Raw genomic sequence first — 20,186 nt, 5'->3', positions numbered from 1 at the left:
AAATGTCAATATTACAGCACATATATATTATACTTGTTTCATTGATAGGAACATGCCTTTTGAAAATATTTTATTGGATGAAACTTTCTTATTCTCAGGAAAACTTTCGGTTCTTTCATATAATTTATTATGCCTTTTAAAATTCTGTTTGTTAAAAGCATTGGTACGTTATAAATACCTGTAAAGAAAATATAGCTTAAAATTCCAAGGGAAATATATGTTTCCTCTTTGACATTTTCACAAAAATCCACACAGGCATTAAGAAAGACTGACAAAAATATTTTATGTCTGAACAATATACTCCAGGTTGGAAACATTCAAACACGACTTTTATCTAAATATTAAAGCTTCTGTAGATTGAACCTTTGACTATTGCCCAGTGATTTGGTTGGGGTTTTAACCAGGAAAAGATACTGTTAGGAAAGATTAAAAGAAAGTGTCATACATTTAGCATTAGATTAGGAATGGGGAAAGGATGTGTTTTAACTCTTTTATTACCACTCAGTGGCATCTCTAGCTCTTAGTCTTTTTATATATATTTATTTATTTATGTAATTGAACCTGAATCTGATAACTCTCAGGCTCTTTTGAGTTTTAATACCTATTGAACACCTTATATCAAACAACATGTAAAGCTTCCAAAAACAGACAGTGCTATCAGTCTTTTAGAAGAACATCTGCTAGACAAGGGCATTGTTCTGGAAATAGCCTTGCTGTATACAACTTCAAGTCAGGTCATGTGCATGTCAGGTCAAAGCAGATGAGTTATATTCCTGAACTACTTCAATATCGTGGGTGACATTTTGTGGAAGATCTTCAAACAGCAGCTCAATGGGTGACTTCCAGCATTTCACGTGACTGCAGCCTTTGAGAGCATATTGCGATAGGGAAGCTAAGAGGATGGCAGTGAATTAGTAGTACAAGTGAATCTTCAGGTGAGATGAGGTTGAATGAACACGTCAAACTGGATTTCAAAAGTACTTCCTAAAAGGTATAAAGTAACTAGATTTTTGCCTGTAAATGTAACTAAAATTAATTAGATTATAGCAAAGTCATAATAATTAATGATAGAGCTTGGCTAAAGAAATTGAGGATAGCTTTTTTTCCTTTCCTAATACATTTGCACTTTGAACATCTTTAGCATAAAAGTGGGCAAAATCAAATGCCTACTAGATGTTGACCAGTAAGGAATGAGGTGCCCCATGTAAGTAGCATAGAGCAGGCCAGAGGGACCTGGACCTCAAATCCCACTGGGAAGCTGCTACTCAGTTTTAACCAACTGTTGCCATGGTGTAGATGGGTCTGAATATCCACTTTTATGTGAAACTTCCTATTTTCAACAATATCTCATTTTTAAAAAAACATTCTTCATGCCAAATAGATGCAATCAGAGGAATAAATGAGGCCTATGGGCTGCCAGTCTAGGTCTTCTGACTTGAAGGACGGAAGCAATTTGATGAGAATTTGGATACTATTGGCTGGAAGAGGGAAGAAGATCCTCTAGTGTCCAGAAATGAATACTCAGTTTCAAAGATCCAGACCAATCTGTTCTAGTGACCATGATTTTTTTTCAAATAAGCAAAACCTCTTCCTGGTTCTCCCCATTATAGATATTTTCCTGTTATTACACTGACTCTTCATGTCAGGAGTGGTTGCCTGTTACTATTATTAAACAAATTATGAGTACAAATTAACTGAGAAAGTGGTGTAAATTAATTCCCTCAATATTGAGTTCGTGGCTGAGAAAGGAGACAGGTAGGGGAAACCTCCAGAAGAAGGTGAACAAGAGGAAGACCAGGACACGCAGCATGAGTCACAGCCACCTTAGATCTATAGAGGTTTGCATGGCATGCCAAGCACGCAGGAATGTTCTAGAACCCCTCTCACCAGACAACGCAAATTTCAAGGTCTGTTTCTGGATGGAGAAGATCCAGCTTTTTCTCCAAAATATCTAGATGATCACTCCCATAATGAGTAGTACTTTGAAGTAGAAAGGCCAAGGCTCTAGGGTATGGGCCTAATTGTGAATGCTTTCATTAGATACTTTGCTAATGCTTCTTTGGCATCAAAATTCAAAGAACCACATGGCAAAGACATCCCTCTTCTTTACAGATTACTTTTTCATATTAATGAATCTGCCAGGCTTTCCCCTTCTGGTAGGGAATGACATAGGCAGGCTCAAGGAGGCATTCCAGTGTTTCATGGAGTCACATGTCAACTGTGACTCCAGAAAGAACAAAACACTTCACTTGTGCAGGCAGGGAAGACATGTTTTGAAAGAGCTACAACCAATTCTGGAAGTTGGATTTACTATTTGAGCTCATCCCCTTCAAATGTACAGTTTGGGGAGGAAAAGGAAAAGTACCAAAAAGGATATTATAAGCATAGAATCAAAGACAAGACAACCACTTCAGACACAAGCAAAATCTAAGGGAGAAGGAAGATGCGTGAATATTTCCAACTTGGGACCACATACTTGCTTTAATTTTCCTCATTCAGAATGTCCACCAGAGCTTGCAGCAGCCGGTCATCTCTGTGTTTATAAGGTTTTGTGTTATAGAAAACATCCACATAGTCGTTATAGAGACTGTCCTCAGAGTCTTTAAGCTGGAAAGGTTTGTTCAGCTTTTCCAGGGCTTTATAGAAATTTTCATATGGGATGTTGAGCTTTGCACTTGGAGACTTCTTTGGTGATTGCTTTGGAGTTGAGTTTTTGCTGAAAGCACTTTGTAGGAGCCGCAGCATGGCCTGGGAAGGGGCCCCCTCTGCCTGTTCATCCCATCTGTCTCCCACACTGCTGCTGCTGCTGCTGGCGCTTTTAGATACCAGGGGGTCCTCATTCAGGTTCTGTTGTGTGGGCTGCTCCTAAAACACAGAATGCCACCAAGGTGGAAAAGTTCATTGTTTATAGCCAAGCAAGGTAGCTGCAGCCTTAGCACAAGCCCCCCGCATGTTCCCTTGAAAGGGCATTTGGGGAGCAGAAACAGCACAAGGCTCGGAGCCACACAGACTCAGGTTTCAACCCTCATTTTTCCTGGCAACGCTTATAATCTCCCTGAATTTAACCTGTAAAATAGGAATCAGAATACAGCCATTTCTGGTCATTTTCAAGAATGAATGAGATAACATAGATAAGTGTTCAGGATGTGTTGGTTTCCCTCACTTGCTATCCTGCTATAATAGAATCCATTTTGAGAAGATGACATTAAATATTTAACAATTCATTTAGAAGGCATCAACCAGTTAATACAGAATAGAGTGGCTTTCTAGAGGCCCCCTGCTCAGTTAGAAGTTCCTCAGTCACAAGAAGGGAGTAGGGAAGAGACTGAGGTGGTGGGGCTAGGAGGAGGGAACTGGAGAGATCAGAGAAGTGGCTCTTTGTCAACCACTTCGGAAGTACAGTCGCTCCCTTGACCTTCTGCAGGTATGAAAATCTGTGTACACTCAGAAAATGGCATAGTATTTGCACAGAACCTATGTACAGCCTTCTGTATACATTAATTATCTCTGGATTACCTATAATACCCACTAGAAGGTAAATGGCATGTAAAGAGTTGTTATACTGTGTGTTTTTAGTGAATAAATGGCCAGGAAAAGTCTGTATATAGTTCAGTGCAGACACAATTATTTTCCCAATATTTTTGATTTGTGGTGGGTTAAATCTGGGGCTGTGGAACTCAGAGCTATAGAGGCCCAGCTGCATTTCAGTGTTTTAACAAAGGAAGGTTCCTGTTAATACCTCTTAAGGAATTTCAGAGGGAGAAACCCTCATGAAGTACCAGATTTGGGAACTGAAAAGAAGAGGACCTTGGGACTTATATCCTGGCAGGAAGCTACTTAGTGGAGTATGATTTCGGCCAGAATCCAAGCCAAGGCCTTTGCATAGTTAGTTGATAAATTTCTTGAGTAAATACTGTGTCTTTATATCTTGTAAAATGTCCAGCACTGACATGATTGAAGCAGGTCATTGTAGAAATTTTGAAAATTTACCTACTACATCTGAGGAGCTGTGCTAGACACTAGGGTATTCTAAAATAAAGAAAATTTGGCTTCACCAGTCCATAACCCAGCAGCTTCCAGAGGCTGAGACCCAGGAGTGCCAATGACTTCCATTTGCCTGAGGAAAGATGTGATTCCATAGTTCTCCCGGGGATCTCCAGGATGTGTCAGCTAAATATCAGTGACTAAAGAGGAATCAGTGAAAAGATGTCTATGTGTTATGGTCACTTTGGCCTTGGTTTTCTTTCTGCAAAATGCAAAATGGACATACTAAGGTCTATCTTTCCTAAGTTATAAAGATTATCGGGCTGGGGATTTAGCTCAGTGGTTCTACTGCCTGCCTCACAAGTGCAAGGTCCCGAGTTCGATCCCCGGTACCAAAAAAACAAAAAACAAAAAATAAAGATTATAGATTGAAATGAGGCAATGGAAACCACTGAAAAAATAAGGGCAGTACAAATGTTAGCTACATGTGGTCATGCATAAAGACAGCTTTATTTATAATTTGTTGCCATAAATGGTTAAGCTTCATATTGGAAATTTTATTTTGAACTCATAATAAATTCTAGAGAAGAAACAGTAAGTTCCTTAGGGAAATCAACAGCTTCCTACTACTTCTCCCTTCCTCCCTGTGCAGTCCTGGCCCATTCCCTGTCTAAAAGTGGGGTGCACATCTTTGCTCACTGCATTGCCTACAGAGTGCAGAGAGAACATGCCAAAAGTGGGGGGCACAAACCTCTCCTGCATCCGCCATCTTCTCCACCCCTCTTCTGTCGTTCTGAACGGTGTTGTAGGACGTGTACACACGAGGCTGTTTCATGTGCTCTGGCTGAGAAGAGGTTCCATGCAAAATCAGCTTCCAGTTCACAATTCTCCCTTCATTTTGTACTCTTCCAGACTAGTGAATAAACATATGTATATTTTTTAGTGTGTTTTGAATATAAGAAAACTCATTCAAAATAGCAAAAAAGGATTTTATACTTAAAATCTTATTTTAGGATCCCATGCATTCCATGTTCAGAGCTCTATTTTATAAGAACCATCAAATTAACTCTTTATAAAAGTTGCTATAAAACTTTATAGTTTTGATAATTTAAAAACTGATTAATTGCCCACAATTAAGCATCTAACTGAAAAAAGCAGAACACTTTATGCAAATCTTTTTCATATTGGTATATTCTTCAAAAGTTGACTATACTTGAAATATAAAATATCTAAAACAAATCCAAAAGTATAGCATCAGATTTTACAGATGATATAAAACAGTCCCATCTAGGGAAATATATTTTCTTAGTTTCCTAAATTGTGAAATTGAATTAAAGAATTGAGGACAAGTTCCAGAACAGGACCAACTACTAGGAACATTATATTGCTTTCTTATGAGAACAGAACTTTTTATGACTTTAATTTCTGCATAATTTTCTTGTTTTGTTTTGTTTTTAAATGTATATCCTTTTATTGGTACATTTTAGGTATACAATATAATGACATTCATCATGGGAAATTTGCACCTTTACATAATCTCTCTTGGTTCTTATTTTTTCCCCCTTCCCCTGCCTTCCCTACAACCCCTCCATCCCTCCCTATTTACAGAGACTTTGTTTCCTTTTTTCCATTTTCTCATATTAATTCCATTCCCTTCTTTCCTTTCCCCTACCCATCCCCACTTCCCCTTTCCCTTTGCCCCTTTTCTTCCTATTTCACATTATCTATTATACCTTTTAGTCCTTATTTACACTTTCAGTTTCTCACACCAGAGAAACTATTTGGTATTCACATATGTGTGTCCTATTTATTTCACTTAACAGTATCGCCTCAATGTGGATCCATTTAGCTATAAATGTCTATAATTTCTTATTTTTTATGGCTGAGTAGTACCCCATTTTATTAAAAAAACACATTTTCTTTATCCAGTCTCCAGTTGATGGGCATTTGGGCTGTTTCCAAGTTTAAGCTATCACAAACTGTGCTGCTATGAACATGGGTGCACATATATCACTGTGGTATGATTCTTTTAATTCTTTGGGGAAGATACCCAGCAGGGAAATAGCTGGGATTATGACTTTAATTTCTAAGCCATAACTTTAGTAATCTGTAACAGAAAGCTGTTCTAAATGATAGCGAGTAATGACTACACAATTTATATTGGTCAACATTTTTAGAAATTTAAAATAAATTCTTTTAAAAATATGTAGAGATGAATATTTATACTGCTGATATTTACTGCAGTTTATTTCAGGAGACCTCAGAACATTATTCATTTATATTCTCGACTATAGAAAATGGAGAAATTATGCAAAAATAAATAATTTAGCTATATTTAGTTTTTTGTCATTCACTCTTGCTCTGTCCTTTCATTTTGGTCACTATGTGTTAAAATTACAGAAAAATGCCAAATAGCATTAGCACAAGTTTTGTATCCTTTGTCTGAAATGCTTGAGACTAGAAATGTTTCAGACTGCTGATTTTTTCAAATTTTGGAATATTTTCAGAGGCTTCACTAGTTAAACATCCTAGATCCAAAAATCTGAAGTTTGAAATGCTTGAAAACCAAAAGCTTCTTGAATTTCATGTCAGCCCAAAAGAACAAAATGAAAAATGTTTTCCATTTGTTTTATGACTGAAGATGGAAAAAAAGTCATATTAAATAAGATACCTTGCCTAAAATGAAGCTACTTCTCAATAGCTACTGCACAATAATCTTAAGAATGTTTTCACATGACTCCAGCAAACTGTCATGGCAAAGCATTTGACTGTCTTCATGAACATGGCTGATTCTAATTGTCACAGAGCCCGTGGCTCATTGGCCTTAGACCTGGGAATTCCCGGATTTGGCCCATAGTCTGTCATGTTGTTTATCAATTGTTAGGGGTTATATCTAGATGTCCCCCAAAGCCTCATGTGGATGAGGTGGAACTTTCTTTTTCAGGGGTAGTTGAATCTGGAATATGTGATCCTAGGGTTAAGGGCATGTGATTACTAAACCACTACACGTGAGTGATTAGTTTGGCACCACCCTAATCCCTGTAGTCTGAACAAGATAAAAGGGGCAGAGAGATGCTGTTGAATCCTCTTGTTGTCTTTGCTCCCTTGTGCATTCCATGTTGTTTCTCCTCTGTGATAATGTTGCCATCCCTGCCTTGGAGCCAGCTGATTATGGACTGAAACCTCTATGAACTGTAAGCCAAAAATACCCCTTTCCCTCCAACTTTGGGTGTGAGTATTTTGTCTCACCAATAAGAGAAAAGTAACTAGCTGGATCTAGGATGTGTGATGCTGGGATCAAGGATGTGATACTAGGATTAAGGGTGTCCCCCCTTTGGGTGTGAGTGCTACTGGCCCTAAGAGTGGGTAGCCTGGATAGGATATAAGGGACAGAAAGAAGGCTTGCTGCTGTTCCTTGCTTGCTGCTTCTTTACTACTCTGCATCTTTGCTGCCTTCTGCCTGCCATGAACTGTTTCTCCTCTGTGTGCTTCTCTGCCATGCCACCCTGCCTTGGAGCCAGCCAACTACGAACTGAAACCTCTACAAACTGTGAGCTACAATAAACCTTTCCTCCTTTAATTTTGGGTGTCTACTCTCTTGTAGTATGCCTGGTACCTAATCTTGAATTATTATCTATGTATCCAAGTGGAGAGGGCTTCAAACACTACACTTTCTCCTACTTATACTAATCAGTGGTCAAGTTCTTTTCTAAGTATTTAAAAGTGAGTATCTTTTCTTCATCTTTAGATTAATACTTACCATATCCGTAATTCTCAAAGTCCAGGTGCCTACAGGGTTCTCTCCCCAAGTATGAACAGACATGAAATCCCAATTCTTAAAGCCATTAGGGGATGTGTCACGCTCCCTTTCAGCCAACAGTACAGTGTTGGTTCCTATTTCCATGCAAAAACATAAGGTAATCAATTTCCTAACAGCTTACATATCAGGATACATTCAAAAATGAAAACTAGGAGAGATTGGTCCTCATAATTTGCCAGTGTAAGGCCAGGTTAGAGACATTCACAAGGAAAAAAAGTTTTTATCCACAGTACTTAGCACATTGCCGTCATATAATAATTTACTTTAAAATGTTATATGAAACTAAATAATAAATTAATATTTTGATTAAGGTTTGTTTGAATAAGGAGAACTCTGACAACTACCTTTATAAATTGGACCAAATAAGACTCAAATATCTAAAGTATATTTTAGTGGCACTATCATTTTGAATTATAAAAAGAAACCTTGAAAATTTAGGTACTTGAGTCTAGAAACTAATGTGGACATAAAAATAAACTTATCATTTAGTTAACCTATTTAATGATAAATCATGCCAATAATTGATTTAAAATATATTAATTTAATAATTGTTTATCATATAAAAGCTAGTATTAGAAGTAACTGTTAAATTTTCAAGTCCCAATATTCTAAAGATCACTAAATAACATTTCATTCAAAGTAAAGGCTTGAATAAAAAATTATCCTATGATATTTCAGGCCAATTACAAGACATCTAGATGGCATAACTCTAAAACTGATGGCACTCTCTCCAAATCTTCAGGAGTTCATTTCTTAGCAAGGGTTTACAGAAGTAGCTCGTCTTTGCTTATTTATCACTTCTAGAAATTGAATTTGGTCAGTTGGGTCCTCCAAAAAAAATGACAACATTGGGATAATTTCTCTTGGCTGGATTGTGATTTATGGCTCACTAGTTCTTATCACATCTGAATTAGCACTATTTCAGGAAAAGGGCATATCTCCATATATCATATCATATCATATAGACTTATAGCATAATAGGAATTTTATTAGTTACCACCTTCTTTTATGTATCAGAATTTCTATTTTTCAACTGATTCCTTGAATGTTTCAGACATATCTTTCAATTTTGTGAATTATCAAAATAATTTTCACTAGCATATTCCCTAAGAGAAATGAATGGTATGTCAGTAACCTGAGAGATGAACATGGTTTGAAGCCGCATGATTTCAAGAAGTTTTATTATTTGGTATTATGTGAATGGACCACATTCTTTGCTTACCTAAGGGTGAGTAAGAATGAGCAGGGCAGAGGAAATCTAACACCAATGAACATGTTTTTCAGACTTGAAAATACCTTTATGAAAATTGTTCTACAAATAAACAAAAGCAATCATTGATTTACACTTAAAAATTTAGAAGAGATGTTTTTTAGTTTACCAGCAGCAGAAGTGAGTGTGACATGAAGGTCTCCTCTACGGGAATACTCAATTGTTGCTTCAAATTGCACATGTTCCAGGGACTTAATGGAGTTTTCTTGTCCTTCACAAGCCCTTGTTGGAATTTCAATGATAACTTCTCCATTAGCTTTCAGGGCTCTAAATACATGAGACAAGCAGCATTGAATAAAGTGTGCCGTGCCTTTCACTTATTTATGCACAGAACTACACGTTAGTCTTGACCTGAAACTCAGCTTGGCATGTTGTCACTCCCTGTTATAAGTGAAACCCAATTCAAGACTAGCTATGAAATAATTGAATGTATAAAAATATACTAAGGAACACAAGTACTTAATTAAGTACAATGCTATTTGTGGTGGAACCAAATTCAGGCAAATTCATCAAAGGTAGTAAATTACTGCAATATCAAAAACACCCTCCTAAGGAAAAAAAAAATGATTTTATCTATAAAGACTTCCGTGGACATGCTCTCCAGCCTCCCATTTGGTTTTGATATTATTATGGTTGTCCTGATAGAAACAACAAAGCATTCATGGAAGATTCTGCTTCTTGACCGGATATGATGAGTCAGAGGTGTTCTATGTAAAAGAAGTATGATAAAGAATCCTTCATGGAAAAGAGACATGAAGCACATAACACTATAGGATGAGGCAAAGCTATTTTGGAAATAGGTTTTGTACTGGCCCGCAAGTCCTATTTTATCAACCCAAAGATACATTAAAAAATAGGTTGAATTTAGAATTAAAACTGACGGTTGATTGGTGATGTTTGACAATGCTTTTTCTTAGTGGTATATTAAACAATGGTGTTTATATCGCATCTTAAACTTAATGCGATGTGGGAGGTGGATGACGAGAAGAAAACCCAAATATGGTAACATGATTTATAGATCTTTGGTCTCACAATAATTCTCCACGGAGAGCCATCTAGCAACTCAATCTCCATTTACTTTAGAAGGGGAGGTGAGAAAACAGTTAGGTGGAGTAAGAAACATTGTAGGGCATACATTTGTTTAAAATTCCTGGAGGCACTTACCTGGGCTCAAAGTCATTGTCTTTTACAACACATTGTTTCTTCTCGGGTACACTGCTCCAGCTCCGAGGATCAGCTAAATCCACCAGAGCTTTGGCATTTAGCAAGCCAAATCCAAATCGACTATTCACCATCAAGCCTGCTCCATTCTTTTTCCATCCAGGATTATTGGCCAGTGGGTCATACTCAGAGGTCCAGACAACCAAGTGCTGCATGTCTCTCCACGTGAGGTTTGGGCTGGAGGAAAAGTGACCCAAAGTATCTTATCAGGGATAAAACGAAGTTTCCTTGTAAAATCAAGTGCTAAAAATAAGCATCTCCATTCAGGGATTATAAAGTATCTATTGTAATTTTATTTAAAAGGGACAATTGATGTTTTGCTTTATTTAGAACTCAAAATGCAGAGGTGAAACTTCGACCCGTAACATGTAAGTTCTTAGTGCAATTCAACCCTCAGCATTGTAGAAGTATAAAACTTGGTGCCTGATCTCTAATTATTCGTATTTAACTGGACCAAAATTTTATGTCATCCATGAAAAGCCTTAGCATTTTCAGCAGATGAGCCCATCGATCTTTCTAAGGAATAATCAGATTTTAAAGACATGGGCTGGTTACCTACTCTGAAGCACATTTTATCTCTTTTCTTTATATAGTCAACTTTCCATATCTATGCATTATGCATCTGTAGATTTAACCAATTATGGGTCAAAAACATTTGAAACAATGCATCTGTAATGAACATGTACAGACTTATTATTCCCTAAACAATAGAGTATAGCAGCAATATCCATATCATTTACATCCTATGAGGGATTATAAGTAATCTAGAGATGATTTAAAGTATGCAGGAGGTTGTACATAGGTTCTATGGAAAGTACTATGCCACTTTACATGAGGGAGTTTCACAGATTTTGGGTTCTGTGGAGGCTCCTGAAATGAATTGCTGGCAGAAATCATGGAATGACGCTACGTCAACTCTTAGCTACCTGAGGTCACTGTTTAAAGGCATTATGCTAAATACCATGGCTCATTCAAGAGGTAGTTCTTGTTCTTAAGAAGCTTATAATCCAGTAAAAAAAATTTAAGCCTTTTTATAAATATATATGTTAAATGTTGTATTCATAACTTGATGTATTATGAGAGTTTGGAGAAAGAATTGTCATGGAATGGAAAGATCTAGGAAGGTTCTATTGGAAAGAAACACTTCAGCTGAACTGTAAAGGGTTGGTAGGTTGGGAAGAAGTGGCACTAGAGAAGAGGGTAGGAGGTAGTTGGGGCAAAAGCACAAGCCTGGGGCAGTACAAGGTGAGGCCAGATGACAATCTGGTCTGCTGGAGCAGGTAAGAGGTAGTGAGGAGTACCAAGCCAAAGTGATGAGGCCCATAAACATAACAAAAGGGAGTTTAGACATTGTTCTTTGGGCACTGGCAATCAGTGAAGATTTAGGAGCGAGAAAACGGTAAAATCAGAAGTTTCAGTAAGATCAGTTTAGCAACAATATAGATACATTGGAGATGCAAGGGATTGATGGATCTATTGTATGTTGAGGCCCTTCTCTGATCACCTTATTTAAGATTTCAACTCACTTGTTTTGTGTATTATTAATGTCTGTCTCCATAGCTAGAATTCAGTCAAGAGAAGGGATGCGATCTTTATCCATCTTGTCTCCTGTTGTGTGCCAGTCACCCAGAAGAATGTTAGGCTCAAGGGCAAATGCAGAGTAAGTAGTGGTTGGTTGGATATTTGAATGTGCCTCTGTTAAATAGATTGAATATAATTTTAAAACTTATTGCTATTCAGGCTGGGGATTTAGCTCAGTGACATCATGCCTGCCGCACAAGTGCAAGGTCCTGAGTTCGATCCCTGGTACCAAAAAAAAACACAACTTATTGCTATTAGTCACTAAATTGTATTATCACATCAAACTTTTACTTGCCTTTAAGACCTGAATTGTTTCCCTCAAGCCAATTAAGATGACTTAATAAATAATGTTCGCAGGTCTCCTCTTCATGTTCTGAATATTTGACGGTGAGTATGTAAAACAATCATCAGGGGAATCCAGCTCAATTTTCTGCTATCTTCCCTGAGCCCATAAAGCACTTGTTACACAATCCCCTAGCAACAAGGAAGAGACAGGGTGCATTCCTAAACAATCAGGAGTCAGGCTTCTGGTTAAAAACTTGCATGTGATTTTCAGGCCCGACCATAGGCAACTTCAGAGGCTTGCCCTGGCAGGGCCCTGGGGAAAGCTGCCCTCCTGGCGCCAGCCCAGGTGCACCACCAGTGCACTGTGGCCCCTGGAGGAATTACAATCAAGCCTCAGATCCCCTGCTACATTATGCTCTTTGCCTATGTGCTTCCCTAGCCCTGTGAATGAAGACCTTCATTCCTAGATGTATTTGAGTCCTTAGAGAGAGGCCTACCGGAGGCCTTATTTTTAAATTTTTCTTTCATCTAATCTTTTAATAATATTTTAGGAACTTCATTGCCATGCAATTAGGGAAATTAAACCTACTTTCCTAACAGAGTTATTCTTCATTTGTGTGCCTGTATTTCATAAATGAAAAGGAGTTGCTAACCATAGTGTAAATCATTCCTGACAGCCTTCCTTTATTAATTAGCATGTAACAGCATCCACAATAATTACATTTCTTTAAACAACACATTGTGTTGCCAATCAAAGATATGTTTATAGAAAATAAGGGTTTTGAAATTAAACATTGAAATTGAGCATTGCTTCTGATTAGAAGAGATGTAGGTAAAGTTGTCTGGAGACAAAATTCAATAGTGAAAATTCTTACGGATTCCCTGGTGCAGTTTCTAAGCACACCTAGCTGAAGCCAGGTGTTGAAGATTTTCTAACTTAGACTTTAAACCTCTTCACCACCACAGAGATTTTTTTGCAAAAGCCTCATGGAACATTGAAAGTTCATTTCTCTGTCTTTAGACTTTAATAAATACCTAAGATTGGTTCACCTGTTTAATACTGCCAAAGGTGTAAAAGGATCAATGATTCACTTTAGAATATTTCTCTCCTATTAAAAATTATTCTGATTCTTTTGAATAGTCTTTGAAGACTGAGTCTACTCTCTGCCAGCTTTCTTCGCTGCAGTCACTGAATATTAATGATGGTGCTACAGGCACTTATGCAAAGAATTTCTCTCTTAGTATATTTATCCTGAGGATATGTCTATTAAATACCTTAATGGCATCTTTACAATCCCAGCTAAATGAGGTTGTAGGACATAATTCTGTATAGCAGTTGTTCCTGCTATAAAGCAGGAACATTAAAACCACCTGGGATAATTGGTAAAGATGGGGATCACTGGGCCACATACCTGAAACTCAGGAATCTGAGTCGCTAGCAATAGGACCTGGGAATCTACATGTTAAATAAATGCCACAGGCGATTATTCTGTATGCTGGAATTCAAGAAACAATGTTCTAGGGAAGAAAAGTCTTCCCCTGTACCTATTTTAGCAAGAAACTATTCTTTCTCCTTTTTCCTTTTCCCTTTTCCCCTAGATACATACTCTTGTTTAGACAGTAAACAGGAGGAATTTACAAATACATGTTCATTTATATCAGCTTCAGTCTTCTTAATCATCCTCTAATTGATGAGATAAGAAGCTTTGAGCCAACATTTCTCTCCCAGCAGGGTTATGGGAGGCAATATATTGTGGGTGCTGATAGCACAGCTTTGGGGTAAGGCCTGATTTTGAATCTCTTTGAGTTTTCAGTTATATTTTTCAATATCTCTAAGCCTCAATTTCTTTTTCATTTATAAAATGTAGTTAATAACTTCTATGTTATAAGAAAGCTGTAAGGATTAGAATCAGTATGGTATGTAAAAGGTTAGCATAGTGTCCAGGCTATGGTTAAGAACCTGATACATGTTGAACATCATTATTTTTGATAAGTATAGTGAAGAGTTCTTCTTTAGTCTCCATAGTTATTCCTTGCAGGATTGCACATGTTTAAATGATTTTTCTCAGTTTTGAGTATCTAGAGACAAATGTTGGCATTCAGAATTTTTGATACAATATAGTCTACATACAGGCAATTGAACAGAGTTCAGAAAACCATCCAACTGAGAACAGACCTATTAATGTACTTTGGCAGGAAGGATATAAGTCTCCATCTTACTAATGAATGAAATAAAAACGAAGGGAATTAAATTCTTAGAAGAATTTGTCTTGGGAGATAATAGATTTATTGTCTCTTAAATTATAAACATTGTGAGAACCTACTGGAACCTACAAACCATTCCCAAGAGTAATTGTATACACATATTTTTAAGCAATTCTGCATTAAGTTGCAAAGTGCTTCTTGGACCACTTGAAAACCATCTATGTACTTCAGAGTAACAGATTTAGGGAGAATCCACCACAGGCTAATGAGACTACGTAGTTCTTAGGTTATTTCCCCTTTGTATAGAAACAGAAGGCTTTGTGTTTTAGAAACCAGGACAATTTTAAAATTCCAGTTCATCTGTGAAAATAGATCATATCTGTTCACCTAGATGGATATTTATACTACACTGGTCACTGGACAACCTGGGCTAAGTCTGGCTAGTTATATTTACATCATTTTGTTGAGTACAGCAGAAAGACCCTAGACTTAAAATTTTAAAGGTAGATTTCTTTTAATAGCTTCTTATGGCTAATAGTCTGTGTCATGAGATCATAAACATTGTAAGCCTGTTTCATATTTTCTTCTGGTCCAGATCCCTCACTACCAACCTCAATAGTTCATGATGGGCTACTTCTATATGCCCTCATCTTCACTTTCAGATCTGAGAATCTTATGAAGGGAAGTAGTTTAAGAAAAGTGGTCTGATTTGACCCTTTCATCTTGCAGACGGAGAGACTAAACACCTGAATTAACTGCCATACGGTCACACAGCTAGTGATATATTTAGAACTTGAAGACAGGTGTTCCCTGCAAGATTTACTACTTGAAATATTTCTCCTTGAAGTCAGTTTAGATTTACTGATGTCAGTCTTAGCTTATGTTCATACAATTTTGTCCTCGCTCCATCCCCTTTCTATTACAAGTATATTCAGATTCTGACACAGCTTTTCTGTTGGTACCAAGATCAGTTTCTGATTGATCACCTAGATTTGATTTTTCCCTTCATCAAACATCTCCTCAATCCTTTCAAGTAGGTAAACTCTGGGTAAAGGCCTGAAAGGTTGATTTGCTTAGCTAATTTTTTGGTGCTGAGGGTCAAACTTAGGACCTTCTGCTTGCAAGGCATCCACTGCACCACTGAGCTAAATCCCCAGTCCTGCCCTGCTTAGCTATCATGGCCATCTCATTGATGAGATACCCAGAGACTATACCACATCTCCAAGGTCCAAGGATTTCTACAGCTATGCTAAACATTCCTGGGCAAATCTTGGAAACTTTATGGCTTCTCTAGGTGTGTGTGGCAAAGTGCAAGCTCTTCTGTATTTCTGCTTCAGGGAACTTTGTCTACTGAATAGGACGTGAGGGGATTACTCTGTCTTCTCACTACAGAATATACACTTACCTCTAGCATAGACTTCTTATTAGACAGTCTAATAGTAATTTATAGGATTTGCTATCCATATTGGTAGCAGAGAAGTGGGGTTGTTGCTATGACCATACTTGACCATGTGGTTTAAAAGTCTGTGGAACTGGCTTATGGGAGGAGTTTGGAAAAGTTTGAAAAGTGGCCTTGGTCCTATAATGATATAAACAGAGCTTGATGAGAGATTCTGGGTACAGCTCAGAAGACCAGTGTGTTGATAGGAATGTGGATAGTAAAGGCCAAAATCAGGAGGTTCCAAATGGAAACAAGGATTCTATTGGCAGTGAGATAAGGCGCCATGTATGTTACTCTCTGGAATAAAATTTGTCTACATTTTTCCCATGTCCTGAGACTTTACAGGAGACTGAGGTTTTATAGGTGACTGAGATTAAGGACAGTGGATTGATTTATCTGGCAGAAGAAATATCAAGTCAGCCCAACATGTAGGCTGTGGCTTGAGTACTGCTGTTTGCTTTTAACTGTATTTATAGAGACAACTGGGGGAAAAAGGCAGAGAAGAAAAATTTGAGAAATTCAAATTTTAGCCCAGAAGGAACCCTGTGTAAAGTGGGGTCCAAAGAAGATATGGTTCCTAAAGAGATTAACACCATTAAAATGAAAGCAAGCACTTTGTACAAAGATAAGAATAAAGATACTTTGAGGACATCTCAGGAATCAGTAAGATCTCAGCCTTGGTAGGCTTAAGGGTGCAAAAGTGTTGACCTTTCATTTGAGAAAAGAGTCTTTGGGACCCCTGCTTGAGAAAGGCCTCCTAAGGAATTGGTATCCTGGGATTTATTTCATGATGTTCAGCCATCCAGGCAGTCAGAGGCCTTTAAGCCATGTTCTAAGGGGGCCTGATGACTGCTCCTACTGACAGCAGAACTTATCATTATCCACGTGGTGCTAGTTTTACTGGCATGCAGAATGCAAAAGTTATGAGGTGAAGGAGGCTTCCACTCAGATTTCAAAGGAAGACCTGAGAAGCCAAACAAGTAATCTTTGAAAGGACAGTGTGTGAAGTTGTGGGAATGAAACAGAAAATGCAGTGAAGACTTCAGAAAGTCAGAAATTCCAGGAATATAGAATGTCACCTGAGGAAAGCTGTGGACAATAAGAATAAGGATCAGCCAAAGAGAGAGGTCTTGTGGGCCACAATCATCAAGGCAATAGGAAGGGTCTACTTAGGCCCTTTGTAAAACATATTTTACCAACATGTGCCTCAGATGCTGGACATGGAACTACAGGATTTGTTGCCCTGCTGGTTTTCAATCTTGCTTTGGTACAATTCTTTTCCATCTCCCTATTCCTCCCTTTTAGAATGAGAATGTTTAACCTGTGCCACTATACCTTGGAATTACATAATTTATTTTTTATTTTTACAGAGGTTCACAGCTAAGTGTTTGCCTTGAGTCTCAAAAGAGACTTGGACTTTTGAAAAATGCTGAAACTGCTGAGACTTTTGGGAAGTAATTATTACATTTCCAGATATTCACAGGACAGTTGTATTATGTTAGATGGAAGTATAAACTTGGTATTGTTTTTATTTGGAGATTAAAGAATGGTATAAGGATATGTGTTTGCATATGAAATTACAAGGACTGAATTGTGACTATTCATCTTGATATGGATTAAGAAATACCTAGATTAGTAAAGCATGCTCCTGGGTGAGTTGGGGGGGGGGGTCATGTAGGTATTGCCTTGGGTAATACATATGGTCCCTCACCCATTCCTTTCTAGCATTCTTCCCCTGATCTGCTATCCAGTCTCCATGAACTAATCAGCTTTGTTACACCATGTCCTTCTGCCATGATGTCTCTGCCTTGGAGCCAGGCAATCATGGACTAATACCATGAGCAAATTAAACCATTCCTCTCTTAAGTTTTGAGTGTCAGATATTATATTCAGCAACAGAAAAGCCAACCAATATACCATATAACACAAGAAAGAAGGAATAAGAAAAAATAAAAAGCTGTGAAGGTACACTATGTGATAATTAGATTTTCCCTTCTGTGTTAAGTTTTGGATTACTGAGTAACTATTATCAGGGGAAAAATGTTGTTAAAGCCGTTTTAACACCATGAATGAAAATAAATTCTGGGAGGATTTAGAATTTATATATAGTAACATGACCATAATAAAATACAAAAATAAATATTAATCTTACTTTGGGTTATGAAGATTTTTTTTCTGAGCATGAAAACAAAGAATGGCACCTTAAAGAAACAAACTACCAAACATGTAAAAACACATTAACTTCATTTCACTAAAATTTCTTATAAACAAAATTAAAAGGCAAATGTCAAACTGATAAAGTATTAATAACTTTTCTGATCCCAAGCCATAAAACAAAATCAAAGCAGTAAAGAGGAAATCCCACAAGACAAATGGCCAAAGGATATAAAATATTGAGCTTCATTAGTAATGAAATAAAACATATTAAAATAAATTATCACTTTCATCTATGAAAACAGCTAACATTTAAAAAGATAAGAGTAATTCTGGCAAGAATTTTGGAAACTGGCACTTTCATGTACACACTCCTGCTGAGAATATAAAATGGTACAGACTTTCAAGGCAGCAACTTGTTAATATGTATCAAAATTGTTAAAGTAGGGTTACTCTTTGGCCCAGAAATTCCAATTCTAAATGTTTATCCCAAAAAATTATCAGAGATGATAATCAGTATTTATGGACAAGAATGTTTACCTAAGGATGATTAGATATCTTTAAGAAAATTTCCATTTATGCAATGGGATACTATGAAAAGACAAAAACCTGTCTAAATCTCAGGTCCCCTGATATATTAGCTCTAGGACTAAGCTTATATATTCTAAAAAAAGATATTTTATAAACTTGCTATTCCTAATACTACCTACAGGAAATTATTTAGATGACATTCTGCCTGATAGGAAGGTCTTACGGCTTAATTGGAAGAGGAGAAGGGAGAGCCTGAGTTTTTAAAGGTCAAGGACTATTAACTTAAATATCAGAATACTTTTAGCATTATAAGCTGGATTTTTAAAAAATACAAAGCAGTGTGCATATTAAGATCTCCCTTCTCTAAGATACATGCACAAAATCTACCTCAAGATGTCAACAATGGTTATCTCTATGTGACAGCAACAGAGCTTATCTTCTTTCATTTTCTTTAAGTTTTCCAAAATTTCTCCTGTAACCGTGTATTCAGGAAAAAACATGTTACCAATAAGGAGAAGCAGCCTCTGTTAAGGTGATTAGAAGCTTTCTGGGTCTTACTTTGCTTCCAGGGCCAGAGCGAAGATGCCAGCAGCCAGGGGTGCAGATGCTGAGGTCCCCGTGTGGGTCTCAGTGCAGTCGTTGTGCAGATCTGCGCTTGTCTGGACGGCATGGGGAAGACAAAGAAAGACAGGGACACATGAGGAACCAGAGGGGTAACCACACCCAGGCCTGCATCTGCTATGACCAGGAAACTCAGCTGATTCCAATCCCCACTTCCTCCCTAAACCACGAGCGGATGTTTGCCATCTGCTGATATTTTAGTTCACTTTCCTCTATATGCAACTTGTCTATAATTCTGGCACCAAGATGCCTTTTCTGGGGATAAAGTACTCCCACTATGAATATTTTCTCTTCTGAGATTCCCAAATGAACTGCTGTCTATAAAAAAGAAACTGCTTTGAAACCAGTGTGAATCATGCTGGCCCATTAATCATCAGGTCCATTGTGTTCAGTCCAGCATATTTAGAAATTCTGCCTCATTCAAAATTCCCTTTGGCCTTCACTTTGACACTTGGCTGTCTCTTTAGCACCAAGATGCAAAGCCATCCTGATCTTAGTCCCTTGAACTACTTGCATAAAATTGGTGGAGTATATACTTTGGACTCTGTTATCTAGATTTGATGCCTGTGAGTTAGTATCTGCAAGTGCATTTTGATGAAAATGATAGGTTATTTAAAGGAAAAGGGTGCTGAACTTAGTTTTGTATCTAAATTCTAGAACAGCTATTCTTTAGATGGGTCCCATGTGCGGTCCTTTGGTTTTCCCACCTGTAAAATGAGATTTACATTCCCAGACTCATATTCTCTGAGGCTTACGTGAGATCCCACCTGTGAAAGTATTTTTACACAATATTATCACATGGAAGGAATTGGGCAGGCTAGTCACTAACATGAAAGGAAGAAACCCAGAAGTCTTCCAATCAATCTGCTTGAAGGACCTCAGACAAGTAGTTCAGCCAAAGGATTACTAACAAGACACCCACCCAGGCTCCAGCACTAGTTTGCAGCTAGAGATTTCAATGTGTGGGAGGAAGGTGTAAAAAAATAATTTGTTCTATTATCACCTCCTTTGGTTTCCCACTTGGAGTCACTGGATTTCATAAGTAATGGTGGCTCTGCTCCTCGTAGTGCTGC

General features: G+C 37.6%; 1 protein-coding gene across 1 annotated transcript in view; it reads right to left on the bottom strand.

Annotated features, from left to right (window-relative positions):
* Window positions 1-258: 258 nt before the first annotated feature.
* Pcsk1 (proprotein convertase subtilisin/kexin type 1) overlaps window positions 259-20,186 on the bottom strand; it is a 42,314-nt gene continuing 22,386 nt past the window's right edge. The window contains exons 9-14 of the mRNA XM_004841707.4: window positions 19,051-19,151; window positions 10,239-10,472; window positions 9,184-9,341; window positions 7,745-7,878; window positions 4,736-4,897; window positions 259-2,865 (exon numbers count right to left, since the gene is read on the bottom strand). Of these exons, the coding sequence (XP_004841764.1) occupies window positions 2,482-2,865; window positions 4,736-4,897; window positions 7,745-7,878; window positions 9,184-9,341; window positions 10,239-10,472; window positions 19,051-19,151 (1,173 nt within the window). The 3' untranslated portion in view covers window positions 259-2,481. The remainder of the gene's footprint in view (window positions 2,866-4,735; window positions 4,898-7,744; window positions 7,879-9,183; window positions 9,342-10,238; window positions 10,473-19,050; window positions 19,152-20,186) is intronic.

The sequence above is a fragment of the Heterocephalus glaber genome, unplaced genomic scaffold (genome assembly GCF_053883595.1).
Source record: "Heterocephalus glaber isolate CG9 unplaced genomic scaffold, H.glaber_assembly_v1.0 deba00001465, whole genome shotgun sequence".
Lineage (NCBI taxonomy): Eukaryota > Metazoa > Chordata > Mammalia > Rodentia > Bathyergidae > Heterocephalus > Heterocephalus glaber.
Note: the sequence above shows the minus strand (reverse complement) of the source record. Positions and strands in the feature narration are given on the sequence as shown.